This window comes from Diadema antillarum, unplaced genomic scaffold (genome assembly GCF_040938485.1).
Source record: "Diadema antillarum isolate AM-2024a unplaced genomic scaffold, OU_Dant_1.0 scf00000078, whole genome shotgun sequence".
Classification (NCBI taxonomy): domain Eukaryota; kingdom Metazoa; phylum Echinodermata; class Echinoidea; order Diadematoida; family Diadematidae; genus Diadema; species Diadema antillarum.
Window position 1 is genome coordinate 1016121 of NW_027270967.1, and position 17908 is coordinate 1034028.

A 17908-nucleotide genomic window follows, 5' to 3' on the forward strand; every position below is an offset into this window, starting at 1 on the left:
TAGCTCAAAATCTGAAAATAGTTGGCCTATTAAACAGGGCTCTCTGAGAGAACAGTGCCAGACGGACTGGTAATAAAATGAAGACAATGACGACGATGATAAATAAATAGTCATAATTATTATCAATTATGTCATTATAAAGATTTTTATCTAAATAATGATTAAAATTATTTTCATCAAAGTGAACAGAAATCAAAAGGTAGAAAAAACTAAGTAATGGCACATGAAAAGGAGAAGAAAGTAGGCTCTACAAATCTAATGTTAAATAATCTTCATCTCTACGAAAACTATTGTAGGCCTAACATTTACACAATCATTATTATTGACAGTAATCGGCATAAGACCAAAATAAGGGTATAAACACGTGGGGCCTATGTGACGGAACCCCTCCCCCCCCAAAAAAAAACAAAACAACAACAACAAACAAACAAAACCAATAACAACAACAACAACAAACACAGAACAGAACAAAATCAACATGACGTCGTATCATGTGGATACATGTATCTGTCGTTACTGTAAGAGCTATACGTCATTATGACACTGTATACATTATAAGGAAATTGAGAGGTGTGGCGTGTGGGGTCAAAAGGAAAGAAGGAGAAGAGAAGACGCCAACAGAAAAATATGAAGTCGTGATGGCACCATTATACGTGCATGCAAGGGAATTCAATAGAAAAAGAATGTGGATTGACTCAGCAATATTAATTAAAAACAAAAACATCTGGGAAGCTTGAGAAAAATCGGGAAAAAAGTATATATTAAAATTCATTTTGTTTTTAAATGAAAAGGACACGTTCCGTAATCCGTACACGTTAGAGGTAAGCCAAATATCTCCCCTCCCCCTTTCTGAAGAGGCAGAACATGTAGGCACGAGCTACTCTTCATCATTATGAAATAGTTTATAGATGGCGCTGTTCATCCTGTCGGTCTCGTGGACCTTCTTTGCCTCATGTCGGGCTCGTGATTTTTTTTTTTTTCGATTGTAGTGTCGTACTCATGGGCTGTATATATACAACTCGTGGGCCTATTTTACTTGATGTCGAACTCGTGGGCTGCATGACTAGTGAGTTGCTGTCTGGCTCGTGGGCCGTAAGGACTTTTGGGCTGTATGACTCGTGGGTGTCGGTCTCGTGACGTGCATCTACAGCCAGAAATTTTGTTCAAAATTTCGTAGGAAGCATAAATCAGCTTTTATCCTAGATCTGTGCTGAGAGCAGACTGCAAAAAAAAAAAATAATAATAAAAAAATAAAAAAATGAATAAACATTGACCTAAGCCTTGACTGTGATGGTCCTCTTTTATAATTACAGTATCTCAGATTTTCCACCTCCTTCCTTTCTTTTCCCATTTATTTTATCTTTTCTAATGTATTCAATTATTCACGTTTTCATCAGAATCGTTCATTATATTATTTAGCTGTTTATTCGTTTCGAATTTCTGAAGGGACTTATCATCGATGAAATGTCAAGAAGTAGATACAGTAGTCCATTCTGCCTTGTGTTGGCTGACTATTAGGCTGGCTTCATCAAAGACTGTAGTCTTTGGCTTCATGCACGGCGAAAGGATTGCATTTCTAGCGTTGCTTAGAGTCCCCTAAAGAGGAATCCATCCAAACAATAAATAAACCTCAAAAGAAAGAGAGAAACAAAATCCCTATAGAACCTTCCAAAATGACAAAATCGGATGGATTGATAAAGAAGTATAGCATTTTAAAATTGCATAAAATGTATTACTATAAGAGTTTGTTTGTAAAAACCGATAAGTCCATTTTGCCAAATGGAGATATTTGCAATTAAAGGTCAAGAAAAATAAAGAGAATAATAAGAACATTTTTGCTTCTTTTGACCATAACTTCAAAAATGTGCCTTTATATTATGTAGTGACCAAAATATCATTTAAAAGGTATTATTTTGTAATTAGAGAGAATACTTCAAAATCTCCAAAAATGGACTTATCGGTTTTTGCGAACAAACTCTTCATATACATATATATATATATATATATATATATATATATATATATATATATACATATACTATAATATCATATGTATATATATATATATATATATATATATATATATATATATATATACTATAATATCATATGTATATATATATATATATATATATATATATTGACAAAATCTGCATTAACTTGACCAGTCCTTATGAACATTCAAATGAGCGAGTTGATTCATGTCCTCGCAATTTGTCAGGTATGTTATGTATGGAATTCGGGAAAAAATTGTTGTTTTTAGCTAATACAGGTAAAAATATATTCCCATACCAACATATTATATCAGAGTCAGAGGTGTGTTCTTTGTTATTTTTGGTGGTTTTAAGGCAAGGTTTTCTATTCATGCAGCTGAAATAATATAGGGTCCTATGAGATTTTTGTAATTTCTGTAAATGAAAATGAATAAGAAATACTGTGAGAGCATAACGTCATCAACTTGCTAATTTGAATATACATCACGACTGGTCAAGAAGTGTCTTCCGAAAATGTTGAAATTTCAGAATGTCATAACTTCTTTATTATTTATCCGATTTTGATCATTTTTGCACTATGATGAAATCGTTGAGGGCTTCCGTGGCGATGGGAATACATGTAATCGTATAATTGAAGAGTTTCTTTCCCAAAAACCGATAAGTCCATATTTTCCAAATGGAGATATTTGCGATTGAAGGTCAAGAAAAATAAAGAGAATAATAAGAAAATTTTTGCTTCTTTTGACCATAATTTCAAAAATGTACCTTTATATGTAGTGACCAATATATCATTTAAAAGGTATTATTTTGTACTTTATGACAGAGACCGTACTTCAAAATCTTCAAAAATTGGACTTATCGGTTTTTGCTAACAAACTCTTCAATTGTAGTGGTATATCTCTCGACTTGAAAACGGCAAGAACATGCTTGCCGATACTTTGGTAGTGAGTAGGTCCTTTTCAGGGCCACATACTGAGATACATACCCAAGAAAGAATACGTGGTGTACTGTTAAGCCCTCTTCCATCCAACATTTTCTGCAGGGATTAAAATCTTTCTTATGAATTTGACAAAATTTTGGAGTGGATTTTTTCATAATGCCAAGGAGCGTCCCTGCAGGGACACTGTCAGGTCTGGAATGCTAAGAAGCAGAGCCTTCTTCTATTACAAGTAAGTTTGATTACAAGGCTCTGCTACGAAGCAGAAAATGTGAGCGCCCTCTATAGTTTGACTGTGACCTAAGGTTCATGCGCTTTTCGCTGCTCTTTTACCTCCGGCTGGTTTTGCATGTTCCCCACAATATAAGATTTGCATTAGTATGTGGTTAGCGAATGCTCTCGTATGGTATTCGGCGTGAAACCGGCAAGATATCGAAGTGCCGGTGAGAGGGGTAAGAAAAGAGCTTGTTTCTTATTTGATGTGTAATGTAAGTGTGTGTAACAAACATTGAATGAGTTTTCAGATTCTCAAGAAGGTGCAAATCCTAATTTTGATTGCATAGGAAGCTTAGAAGTATGGTAAAAGGTAGTGGTAAAAGGTAGGTAGTCCCCCGGCCCCTGCGGACTGTCGACTACAGTGCAGTGCAGTGTGTGTGCAGGCTATGCATGCCCAATGCCAATCACTTGCTTATTGAACTTTTGAAGTGACCAGGCCATGTCAATGTTACGTTAGAGTAAAACCCCCAGACCCCCAACCTCCAGAATCCGGACACTTATCACTTGATCATATGGATGGTCTATCGCAAGCCAGCAAATTCTACTGTCACAACACATGCATATCGCATCATTTCACATAATTTACTGGCACTCTCATTCACAACAGGAAATTGACCGAAAGATTGGTCTGTGACTGTATCTGTCCGTCGGGGAATGTTCCGCGGAGACTACGTCTGGCTTCACGGATCCCCTTCGTATACAGACCGAAGTCAATGATTGCGGCTCCTGTGTGGAGCAGTCGCGCACAGATCAAACGTTACGATAAACCAAATTTCAGACAGCTTTTTTACATTCAAACAAGTTTGACATGACATGACACATTATGCAGCAATATTTGGGATAAATTTCTCACATTGTGCAATCGAAATACTCACATAAACTGGGTTATAACGCAGAAAATCGATATCGCAACATCGCCGTTCGCAAGCAGTAAGTCGCCATTTTGAATCTGTAAGCCAATCACATGCGAGGTACGTGTTTTAGTAAAACAAACACGTAGAAACTACCTCGCATGTGATTGGCTAATATATTCATAGTGTATGTTTCTGCAGTTTGAACGTCACGACGCGACAGGCTGTGTTTTACGTTGAAAATTCTACTAAAATGTTGGATTATTCATTAATCTGGTGAGTGTTATGTATTCTTAAAAAGCTAATTTCATTATACAAGCTTAAATTTGCCGACCTAGGGCCGTGAATTAGACGCAATCGAGAAGGGTGAGGTACCTCACCCAATTTTCCATAGAGACAGTGGTTAAGAACATCCACACAGCAATGGGTACTGATACCTTCCGTCTGTCTACGGAGGACAGCGTTAATGGCAAAATATAAAAGAGTCCTCCGGACAGACGGATCTTTCTGTCTAAACAGGAAAGTGCCAGAGTCCCCTCCAAAAATCTCCGTATAGAGTAACTGCGGCAGTATGCGGCCGTGCAGCCGTTCGCGGCAGGTACAACATACACGGTAATATACTGCTAAACACAGCACTGCACTGTTACATGCACACTACACATATACTAACACACTAGCAATCAACAAAAACCAACCGATAAAATGGGCACGATCTCTGACGAAAGTGAAATTTTCTCACCTAAATGACAACATGTCGCATCCAAAATGAAATTTTCGGTACTTCTTAACATAACAGTTAAGAAAACAATGGTCCAAGAAATTGGGTTTTTTGTCGTTTTCTCGATGTTCATGGATTTTGAAATATATCCTCACGTAAAATAGAACTTTCGCGAGCCGATGTGGGCCGCCATTTTTTTCGGAAAGTGGATGTTACCATCGAAAAAAAATGAGAAAAACACGAGAAAGACATCAACAACACCGCCAGAATTGCGATCTTGTTTGCGGCCAATGCATGTGCGCCCGCTATTTTCACGTGCTTTCGCAATGGGAATCGGCGCTTACGCAATGTTCGCGAGACATGTGAAGGCGTTCAGCTAAAGATCGCGGAGCACACGCGTATTGCATAGGGATTGTACATCGTGCTGCAAGCAGAAATACTACATCGCATATCGCCCTTATCGGCGAAAATTGTGCCGGGTTTTGCCCTGGTAAATCATGAAAACTGCGTTCGTCAATGGTAAATTTCTTTTATGAAAACAATTGCGTTAATGAATAATCTTGTCTATGATATATAAAATGGTTGAAAATAATTTGCCTGATTTGTTTACAAGTTGGAAAAACCCTTAACAATGCTTAAACTGCCGTAAACGGGATATTTTACTCTAGACTAATCGCTACTTGTGTGTAATGTTAGAACTCTATTTCCTATTTAGCATAACGTTTACACACACTTCAATGTAGGATGCATTTGTGCATCATTGCGTTTGAAAAACTTTGTTAATCTGCCACGTGAAATCCATTCGAAGTAAAAAAAATTCTCGCATTAAAAATTGTTTTGTCACCTGTTACATGGTAAAATACATTTGGATTACAATTAGGTCTAGTTCTAGGCCTATTTGTGTTTTTATGGAGGAAAAAGGTGAATTAGGAATGTCTCTTGAGAGCGATGAAAATCTGTCGCCCCAGTTAGCCAGCTGATCTCTAATGGTGGCACGCGTTACATGCGATGTGAATGTCTGGCGACTTTAAGTAGTGGCGACTTAATGGTAATTGATGTTAAAATCCTGAATTTTGCCGTCAAAAATGCAGAATCAGTGCAAATTTTCCAGAGCACGTGCAAATTAGGTCGCTTGTTAAGAATCGGGGTCGCCGAAAAAGCGCTTAAAATTGAAAAATGACGCCATTCTGTTGCGAGATTTTTCGCTTATCGCAAGCTCAGAGTGTGATGGTATCCTCAAAAACACAAAAGAAAAAAGAACCAAAATCTCCGTACTTGCCGAGCGATGCCGTGAATAAATGTCCTACAGACAGGGGCTGAATGCAATTGCCAAGTCACCAGAATTTGGACATGAACGGGCGCCGCAACGTCCCCAATGCAACCATGCGCCAACAAGGTAAGGTGCGGCGCACTTTTCAGCGGCCTTGTACATGCATTGACATTGAATGCGCGGGAAAAGTGCATTGTTAAAAAGCTAAAATATGATTATGATATTCTATGGCCTGAAATGTCACTTTGCATAACCCTTAAGTAGTTGTATTTCAAGATCATACCTGTGCGTACTGCCGTAGCCCCCTATTAAAAATCCATGTTTTAGTAAGTCAGTCAAGTCTACACTTTAATGCTTTTGGTAAATTACATATTCACACAATGAAAAAAAGAAGAGTTAAAAAAGAATTGACACTTGTAGGACATGAACCCTTTTTGATACCAAAAATGTAACATTTTCCTTATTTCTTCCCCTCACAGAAAGCAATCAACCATGGCAACCCTCAAACTTTGTAAGTAAAGCTTCATGAAGAGCCTCTTGTTGCCTTTTGAGTGATGGTTACTAGATTTCCATGATCTATTTCTTTGGAGACTAACATGGTAGCTGAACTGTTTTCTGTAGCATTAATTCTAATATACTGAAGTACATGAGCACATTTGTACCCATTTTATAGTGCTGTACAAGATTATGTATGCAAGCCGTCATGAGAGGTACAGGTGTAATTGTTTTAATTGTTTTTACAAATTGCATTATTGTGACATGATATTCATATCTGATGATAACTTGCATCCAGTGACTAAAGTACAGCTGTACATCAGAATGGGATTGAAGTAGTCATTTGTCAGCTATATCCTCGCCAGTCATGTGAAACAAAATTTTAATTTAGCTGTGTGTCTAGTGTATTTGATAACTTTGAGACACATGCTGGATGGTATGGCTTACATATTGTCTCTTCATGTTCTCTCAATTCAGGTACTTTCACTTTATCACTATATATTGCATTCAGTGACATCACTGATGTGGCACAATTTCTGTTCCTGGGGTTTGATTTCATTAAATGAGGAAAAAAGGTTAGGAACACATTGTATTTAACGTGTATGTAGGATGGAAGTGTAGACTCACTTTTGTTTGTTGTGTCTAAAAGTGAAGGGTTTATTAACCCATTGAGGATGGACTGATTTTGCTACAACACGCATTTTCCATAGACCCTGCGCGAGTATACTCGGGACTCGTCCTCAATGGGTTAATTTGCTGGAATAGAAAACTTTTTTCACCATGAAGCCATGTGACTTAATCGTAACTTGTCAACATTTTAACTCCACAGTGGCAAACCGACTAAAGTCGGTCAAAAATATCCAGAAGATCACACAATCCATGAAAATGATTGCAGCAGCTAGGTACACCAAAGCAGAGAGAGAGCTGAAACCTGCAAGGGCGTATGGAATGGGAGCAACCGGTAAGTTTGTAACTCCAATCCTGATAGCACTTCAGCACAAAATCTCTGGTCGATAAAGTTTAATATCCCAAGAATCCTGTCTTTATGGGACACTGAAAAGACCTCAACGTTAGTTGAGTGAAATCTACAAGGTATATATATATGTTGGAATGAGGCTTCCAATGCAGGGGGAAAGTCCTGTCCATTTGCTTGATGAAAAAACTATTGGAATGATTTTAAAATGACTGGTGTATATAATCTTGTACACCACATTTTAATAGCAAAAATGTTCCAATAGACGCTAGACCTCAGCACCTTCACCATAATTTGTGCTTTTGAACCATGGCCGTACCTGTAAACCTACAGACATGTACCCATTTCAACCTAAATTCAAAGTAATCTGTAGCTTTCAGCACCTATCTGGTAACCAGGTACATAAACCGGCAATATTCTATCCACAAGCCTGACTTTGGTGTGCGTTTGTGTGTGTGTGTGTGTGTGTGTGTGTGTGTGTGTGTGTGTGTGTTTGTTTGGAGCAAAGTGCAGTTCATACATGTACAGAGCATCCCCATAAAGTTACAAAATGAGGACTGGAAAGTTGGATACTGAAATTTTCTACCCTTCTGGTGTCCACAGCTCTCTATGAGAAGGCAGAGATTGAGCCGGAGGTCGAAAAGGAGAACCACCTGCTGCTCGCTCTCTCAAGTGACAGGGGCCTCTGCGGAGGTATCCACTCTAACGTCACGAAAGCGGTCAAAGCCTACATCGCAGAGAAGGGTGACAATGTCAATGTCAAGGTCGCGACAGTAGGGGACAAAGTTCGAATGCAGTTACAGAGGTATGTTTTGTTTTCACGTGAAGGGAGAAAGACAATCACATGCCCTATAAAGTGACACTGAGAAAGATGTACTTGTGATGAGGGATAGTATGAAAGAATAATGATCACTGTGGAATGGGAACATCAAGAGTGATTTCTATTTGTGTGTGTGTGTGTGTTTGTGTGCACATAGATTTACAGGAATATCTCGAAGGCAGTTTTGTGAAAGTAACAGTCATGTTAACTTGTTTTGGGGATTGCACATAGGTCCATCATTCTTGTTACTGACACGTTATATATTTATGAAAATGTTAATGTTTATTCCTTTTTTTTCTCGATTTGGTGAAAGATAAGAGACATTTTGCATATAAAACAGAATGAAATACTTCTTTGAAGTCATGAAGTATGTACCGTAACCGTTATATTCTTTGTGACCTCCAAATAATCAGGACAGTTAAGACAAATCACAAAAAAGTTGTCTACCACATTAGATGTCACGGCATAATCACTAGATGAAATCTCATCTAGTGATTATGCCGTAACAGCTAATGTGGTAGACAACTTTTTGGGCGATAGGATCTCAATTTGTTCAAATGGGCACCGTGTCCCACCTGGAGGGCACCAAGGGGCCCAAACCTGCCAAAATTAAAGAATCTTTAAAAATCTTCTCTAGACTCAGAAGTGATAGAGCTAAGATAATACTATGAGTTAGTACATCAATGACTGTAGTTGCAAGTTTGTTCATAGCAGATCCAGGGGTGCCCCTCTTGGGGGCAGGTGGGAGGGGTGGGGAGGTCCAAATGGGGGCCTAAATTGTACATTTTCATCTTCTGCTTGAAAACCTCATGATGAATTTTCACTTGGCAGGTACCTTCCCTATGGAGTGAGGATCTCTATTTATGAAAATGGGCACCTTGCCCCACCCAGGGGACCCCCATCCCCAAAATTAAGGAATCTTAAAAGATTTGGGCCCATATTGTACATTTTCATCTTCTCCTTTAGAATGCCCGGTCAAATTTTGATAGAGCTGTGAATAATTTAGATTAGTGACTATGTGAAAGGTGAACTTGAGATACTCAGGTGAGCGCAAGACCCCTGGGTCTCTTGTTTTCTTTTCCAAAACTAATTATGGTCTTGTTCAAATGATGGCTGCCACCTTTGACGAAACCAGTATTCGAATGCCAACGAGAAATATTTTGCTCATTGTTTCTTTCAGGACTCACGCAGACAACATAGTGTTGGCAGTGAACGAGTACGGAAGGAAACCGCCCACATTCACAGAAGCATCGAATATTGCCAGCAGCATCCTAGATCTTGGCTATGACTTTGACACTGCAGAGATTGTCTTCAACACCTTCAGGTCTGTGGTCTCCCTCATAAGTGCCTCAATGCTAAACAGTCCAACTACGTGCCAAGCCAAAAACAAAACAGAAACACACCACCCCCCCAAAAAAAAAAAGAAAAAGAAGAAGCACAACGACGACGACGACGACGACGACAACAACAACAACAACAACAACAAACAAAACAAAACAAAAAAACCACACACACAACCCCCCTAACAAATAAACAAACTGAGGCATACCCTTTGCAACCCCTCCCTCCAAATGGCAACAACCATGAAGAAATCATTTTAAATTTGAGAAACAAAATTGAGTATATGTCTGGAGTTATTAAGGCAATGGAAGCAAAGAAGAAAGTGAGAAAGATCCAGAATGTTGACCATGTGTATAGTTAGTTTTCTGGTCAAGAGATTTCAATTGTAGTATACGTCCTGAATATTTCACATTTTTCTCTTGTAAGTGTCTTTCCCATCTCAAAAGTTTATATTGCATAATCATTCTTTTTTTTTTAAGAGCAGTTGCTGAAAGAGAAACATAATATTTTATTGTATGTAAAGCATTGTATTAGGTAATGGCATAGTGGATACATTCGTTGGTAGTGGATTATGAAACCTGTCCAATCTGTGGAGGTAACCTCAACTATGTACATTGAATTTCTCGATGTCAAGACACATCAATCTCAAGATAAACAATTCTGTAGCTCATGTGTTCATGTGAGTGGTGTTCTGACTAGTACGAGGGGCTAGGTGTGTAGAAATCTCAGTGGTTGAGGGCTGATTGATTGGAATGAGAGGACGCATTATTATGTCATGTTTGACAGTCACAGAAATATTGATTTGTTCTCTGTAAGTGTCAAAGCTTTGTTATAAAGTTGGGAAGTTTCTGTCATGTGGTGTTCTTGTATGTACAGGACGGTAGTATCGTACAGGACCACATTGCAGCCAGTGATTCCCTTTGAGACGTTGAATGCGTCAGGTGAGTTCTTGGACATTGATCATCATTGGAGGCTACACTGGTGACTCTTGAAGAGAAATGGGTTCAGTCTAACTTTAAATATAAAATGCCACCCACTGCATTAATATTTAATTCATCAAGTAATATCAAAAGTGGGTGCATTGACATGGATAATTATTTTTTTTATTTTTTTTTTCTTCCCCCTTCAGACATGAACATGCAGTCAATTGCTCAAATGGAAAAGGCTAAGGGAATTTACAATTTACGATCCCTAAACACTGTACAGTGGAAACTCGATATAACGAGATGGTCGGGACCGAGTCATTTTCCTCGTTATAGCCGATATCTCGTTATATCAGTAGGCATAAAAGAAGGCATAAAATAAAGACATTAATTTGCACATGTGGGACTACCCATCATATTTCAATCAATATATACTGATAACTTGATATTGTGTGTGAGGGAATTACTCACCTTTATGGGTAAGAAGATGTTTTTCGCCAAGGAAATCCAATATCAAGAATGTGTTTCTTATTAATTGTAGATGTTTGAATTTGTAAATTTATATAGCTTGCGATTGTATCAAGATCGTCTGTGGATTGGTATGTGGTTATCGCATGGGTGTGTGTTGTGTGGAAAGCTTGAATACGGTCTGCACAATGCTGTGTGTGTATGTGACACATTCTGTATGTACATTATGACTGCGTGTGTGTGTGTGAAGACGGGGAATTCCCTAAGTAGAAGGCCAATCACAGCATCAGATTGCCTCACACCTGCTAAACGTCATGATGATGTCATGTATACATGTGGCCGTCCCACCACATTTTCTGCATGTATCAGTGTGCGTGCACACACACACTTCACAAGCACAACATGCAGTGCTAGCTGGAGTGCACTGAAGAAAATGATTATGTGTGTACAAGACAGTTTTTGGCGCATCAAGCTTTACAATCTCGGAAGATGATAGCACAGGCGAAGTAAAGCTTTACCGAAGGCATTTTGCTTTACCTCGCTATAGCAGGTTTGATTTACTATGTTTTTCTTTGTTTGGAAGTCACAAAAATTATCTCGTTATAGCAGTTATTTCGTTATAGCCGATCTCGCTATAAGAGTAGCATTTTACATAGACTTGTGTGGAAGGAAATTTGGGACCGAGAGAATTTCCTCGTTATAACCGATATCTCGTTATAGCAGTGTTCGTTATACCGAGTTTCCCCTGTACAAAAAAAGTATCAGTTGAACATAGAGCAATGTCCAAGACACATACTGTCTACTCAGGATGTCATTACTCTCCATCTTGCCTCCATTGATAAAGGAAAAAATACCAGTGTTTTGTGTGATCTTGAGGAAATAACTGTGTGATAATTGTTATTTTGTATAGGTTGAGTGTGGTAGCATGATAGTTAATGTCAGGGAGTAATGTTTTGCTCGTTTCATTGAGCAAAAATAGATCTTGCCTGAGAGCAAGTCTTCCACTCTCACTTGAAGTCCAAGGCATCACAAATGTAATGCACCATGATACACTTCACATTTATGTGGGGCAGGAATGTATCTTAGAAGACCCTTTAGCATGGAAATTCTTGGAGTAGGAGTGCTGGCATGGTTTGGGTATATTTGAGAATCCTTGTAATGAATTGTGTACACCTTTATCACTGATCCCTGAGTAATTACACTCATAGCCGCCAAATCTCGACTTGAGACAGCCATTACCAATGAGCGTACGCTTCGATGCGTATGTGCTGACCGGTGCTTTCCGAAATTTTCTTCATAACCTGTCGGGCAGGGAATGAAATGGACCACCCATGAATCCCCATGCTACTCGACCTCTAATCTACTGTATATGCCATATATTTAGCGAGTCTAAATTTTCGTGAATCAGGAATTCCTGACAATTTCGCAAATATTTAAATTTGCGATCGTGGAGTCCTGTACTAAATGGAGAAATGTATACGTGCACGTCACATTCATATCGGGATCAGAGTGAATATTTTTCGTGTGGCTTTAATTTCGCGAATAGCACCTGACTCGCAAAATTCGTGAAAATGAAAACCTCGCGAAGTGTACAGTATGTTGGGCTCAATTATACACCATGCATATTTCCCATTAAAACATAAATCTGATCATGAATGCACACCCTCTCCTGTAATGCATCCATTCGCAACAGAGAATCTGAGTGTGTACGACGACATCGACGCGGACATCCTGCGCAACTACAGTGAGTTCCAGCTGGCCAGCATCATCTACACCTGCATGATGGAGGGCGCCTGCAGCGAGCAGAGCTCCAGAATGACTGCCATGGACAATGCCACCAAGAACGCTGGTCAGTACAGGCAGATATAAGCCTTAATATAGTGGCATTGATAGGCATAGACATAGTAACCAACAATAAAAGTGACAGAGGATTTTTTTTTTTGTGACACAATTTGTGACACTTCTATGCTCCTGTTACATTGAACTCGGTTATAACGAAATTTTGTTACAACAAAGTAAAAATTCAGGTCTGAAAGTCAATGTTGCAAAGTTTCTTTGTTGGTAATAAGATGTTGATATAATGAAACAAAACTGCAGGTCCCGAGGACTTCGATATTTAACAAGAGTCACCTGTATAATGCACGTAACCTTGTAGTGTTACCTTAAAACTCGATCCACTGAACACTCACCACGGAAAGCTGCAGGAATCACAACATCCTGATCCAGTGCGTTTCTGAGATGACATGTAAAGTAAAAGCAGCAGTCAAAGACTGGGCACTATTTGAAGTGTGTGAATGCCTGAACATCTTCCAGCTTCCTCTGCTGGAGATAAATGCGTAATATTTATAGGGTATATCAAGTGTGACCATGAATACATCATTGTGGTCAACTACCTCACAGGCTTTGGTAGGTTTGTTCTTTTGTCCATTGAGCGTATTTATCCTGAGAGTGGAAGGCATTTTGCAAAAGAAGAGCATTTCTTCACTGCAATTAATTTTCTTATTGCATGGCTATGCTGTGTAGAATTCATGGTATTCCTTATTGAGTGTTCAAAAGTAGCCCTCTTATGTAAATCATATTTACGTGCATTTGTGTGTGTGTGTGTTATTTGTGTCGTGGGGAAGGTTTGCAAAACATGAAAGAGTAACACAGACCAGTGCTTCAAGGAAATTTGCTGTGAAGAAACAGAAATGATAGGACATCATAAGACTTTTTAAGACTTGAGACTGCATGCTGTTCATTACCTACAGAAGAAGCTACATTGTACATACATTGCATAATGTGCGTATTATTTGGGCTAGCTCTTACTTGCAGGTCAGATTGTTGATTGTTGATCGTTTGTGTTGAAATTCAAATTAAAATGTGAAATTGATGACTGAAAATTTCTGCAGAATGGTCACATTTTATTTGATTTTTTTCCCCCTTTTCATGTCTGTGAATTGAATACAGGTGAAATGATTGACAAGCTGACCCTCAAGTACAACCGTACCAGGCAAGCTGTCATCACCAGGGAACTGGTGGAGATTATCTCGGGAGCCGCCGCCATCGAATGATGACCGCCCGCCCTGTAATCTTTGCCCTCCAGTCTACTTCTTAGTCACAGAATATTTGTATAGATGTGTCATCTTCATATCTAGATCTATGTTTGATTTGAAAGAAAAAGATAAAATGTCCATAGTTCTGAGATGCCTGACTTGATATCAGGGTGGATGGATGGATGGAGTATTTGTACAAACATGGGTTTGTCCATCCACAAGTTGTTCCACTAGGATTGAAAAGAAATGATAGGTTAATTTGGTCCCAAAGGGAATTGATGTGTACCTTGCAGGGTATTGCAACAAAGAATGAGTGTTGTGTTCAAAAGGGGATTAAGGCATCTGTCATTGAAGAGAATGCTTTGCCCTTTAGAGGGCCTTTGTACAGTCTCAAAATGGCCAAAAATGGGATCTGCTTTTGTCGCAGCAAGAATACAAGATCAATAACTACATAGAGAAGTTTCTTTCTTGTCCAGTTTACTTCCAGAGACTGCCGTATGCCTCAAATATTGTCGAAATTTCCAGAAGCGCAGAACCAATGTTTTTGATGTTCGTGATACTTCTTTTCAGTTGTTCACTACAATACAACCTGTGGTATTAATATCTGGTTTTGTTTATTTATCCAATGATCCTTATGACATTACTGGATTGCCAACCCCATGGAATTTGATCATCTTGGAAAGAGTCTGTGTTTGTTTCAGGATGAACTGTATTCCTGTTGTCGTGCAGAGACTGAAAAATTGAAATTTTATTAAAACCAGAGGACCTAACTACTATAGTTCATCCATGCCATGTCTCTTCATTGGGTGTCGAGTTTGTATGAAAGGTACTGTGCTTAAACTTCAGGGTGGTGAAGATGAGGAAGTTGTGACTATGTGAGCATGAGAAGACATGTAATGTGAGGGAGGTGTGTGGAAAAGGGAGGGGGGGGGGGCAAGAAGGGAGATGAGCTTGAGGGAGTGATAGAATAGAAACAAAGTCACTAGGGCAAAAAATAAAACAGCAACTGTAAAGAAACCCCACCATACCCCAATTAAATATACAGTGCACTCCCGTTATAAAGGGAAATTAACTGAATGAATACTGTTAAAGTGGAAATTTTCGCGGTGGTGATATTTTTGCACGTTTCGCGCAACCAGAAACTAGAACGAAATTAAAAGCACACGGCTTGCCATGTTCCAGTATTTTGTGTCTTGATTCCATAGAATTAAAAACACACAAAACTTTTCTTGGCTGAGCACAAAAAATTACTCGCGCAAAAGTATCCACGTTGACGGTACACAAAATACAAATATATAAGACTTTATGTATGTATGTTTGTGTATATATGTATATACAATGTATATTATATACATATATATATATATATATATATATATATACACTAACACATACAACATCAATGGCTTATATAAAATATGTGACATTGTTCAGTGATAAACAGGACATCTAATTTTGATAAACACAAATAAGTTTATTCGTGACTAGAATAAATCGCTATGTACACATCTGTGACAGTACGTACTATGGAAAACAAATTATTCAATAATAATGTACATTATATTACAGCACAACGAGGCATCATAACATACAACTTGCATTTGAATTATTTAGGGTGATGCAATATCATCTCAAGTGTTAAAATTAATTTGACCAGCAGGCTGACATATCTCGGTCGTCTTAAATCAAGACGTACCGACTCCTTACTGCACATCCATTGCCAAAGAGAATATATCTATCGTTTTGCCACTCCAGAACATTGCTGTAGAGTCAAATCTTCTGTTGCTTTGCTAGCTCAAACATATCAATATTTGACCGAGAGTATAAGCAAGTAGCATTGGGATATAAACCAAATTCTCGTTCTGTGTTGTATCACTCGCTTGAAATCTTATCACACGTGTAATGTCTATGTGGACTATACTGTAAAATGAGGAATGTTTGCATGCTTTTGAATTTTGCGAATTTGCCGAGAGCCAAGATTAGCAAAATCAAAATGCACGCGAAAGTTCTTGTCTATTCTTTATGTGTTGAATTCCAGTGTCAATTGGCAAAAATTTCATGCGGCGAAAAAGGCTACGGCTCCAATTCGGAAAGATTTCATGCAGCGAAAATATCTTGCTTTACAGAATAGGAAACTGGTACTAGGTTGTTGAAAATCCCCAACATAATAAATTGTATTCTTTTCTTCGAATCCCTTTGATGATTCAGCATTAATCCACATAATTACCATACATACTCCTATATTCATACATATTTGATCGTACGTAATTATCTCATACCACGACAGCACTGAAGAGAGTGGGGCCTACTAGTATTTGCAGCACACAATATTAAAGGCAATCCTGCTACTGTACTCTGTAACTGGTGCCGCCATGCCGACGCCAGCAACACAAGAGTGCACGGTTTTTCCACAGTATATGCAGTGAAACACCGAGATCATACATAGATACATGAACTGACACTTTCTTGTGTGATAAACACAAACCCAGGTCTAGATACACGCATACCTCTACTCCAGTTGTGTTCATAGGTGAGGAGTTTCTTGCACAATGTAGTTTTTTTTTTTTTTTTACCTCGCCATGCATTGCAAAACAGTTTCTACATCTACCTGCATCACCAATCAGGCACCTTGGGATCAAAATAATTCATATTTTGTGCAAGTACTGGTATTGACAGGTGCCTAGATGGTACTCGGAATATATCTGGGTTTGAAGATCGGTATTATGGGTTGGATGAGCTCACCAAAGTATAATACAATGTACATGTACCACATTGGCTGAAGCTTGGAGTCTGTACAATACGGCTCAAACAGCTACCAATTCATGTGAATCGTAAGCAAAAGATGGATAATGCCCTCGAAAGGAATTAGTACATGTATGTGCAAGTATGCAATTTAATCATGTCACAATAACTGTTATGTTTACATTGTGCTTTGTCAGAATGCTTTCTTCTATCATACATTACTTTGACGGAGAGCTCAAATGTTTTTCAAAGCAAAGACAGTTTGACATTCCGCATCAATAATATTGCCAGTGTACGTAATTCAAGAAAACTCCTGATATCTTTGTTCTTCTGCTTCGAGTCAACAATTATCTTTAAGAGACATAGAACCAATATAATTCTTGTGACAACAGGCATGCAAATACATGCACATACCCACACACATACACGAGCAGACGCTACCACATGTACGGTACTGCTTGTAACCTCATATTAAAGCCAATCTAGACCACAAAAATTTCCTCTCAATATTCAGTATCTCATTATATCAGTGTTTGTCGTAACAAAAACCTGTATACCCTCTGTCCCATATCAGATGGGTCAACATAATGTATAAGTTCAAAGCTAACAATGGTATTAAACAGAGTTAATCTGGCACAGCAATGTGCAAAGAAGATTTAACATTTCTCCTCCCCATTCCACCCCCCTCCCCCAAAAAAGCTCTATCTTTTCAATGACAATAATACACACTGTCAGGGGTACCACAGCTTTCCATCTGAGAGGTGAACAACAATGTATTGCACATTAAAATCTCTCTCCATGTGGAATACTGGTAGCTCCGTTCTCCTTCAAGGTCCTGACATTGCAATATAACCTCATGTCACACAACTCTTTGGAAAACAAGCAAACACTAGCTGGTTGCAGAGTGAGGCACTATCTTACCAATCTTCCACGCACCCTCACAATCTTCGGATCACGTCAGATCTGGCTGTCAGATATGTGGACTAAATTCTCTCTCTGACTCAAATGTCTATCAATTACACACCCCCTACTGAATCAGTGTGACTATTTTCAAGTTTATAAAGA

The 17908-nt window shown here is 38.6% G+C and overlaps 1 protein-coding gene across 1 annotated transcript; it reads left to right on the plus strand.

The window, feature by feature from the left end:
• Positions 1-3321: 3321 nt before the first annotated feature.
• LOC139717601 (ATP synthase subunit gamma, mitochondrial-like) lies at positions 3322-14866 on the plus strand. The gene is made up of 8 exons (XM_071629110.1): positions 3322-3383; positions 6526-6557; positions 7371-7502; positions 8118-8319; positions 9515-9658; positions 10552-10616; positions 12760-12915; positions 14016-14866. The coding sequence occupies exons 2-8, from the start codon at positions 6539-6541 to the stop codon at positions 14117-14119; spliced, it is 822 nt and encodes a 273-aa protein (XP_071485211.1). The 5' UTR covers positions 3322-3383; positions 6526-6538; the 3' UTR covers positions 14120-14866.
• The last annotated feature ends 3042 nt before the right edge of the window (positions 14867-17908 follow it).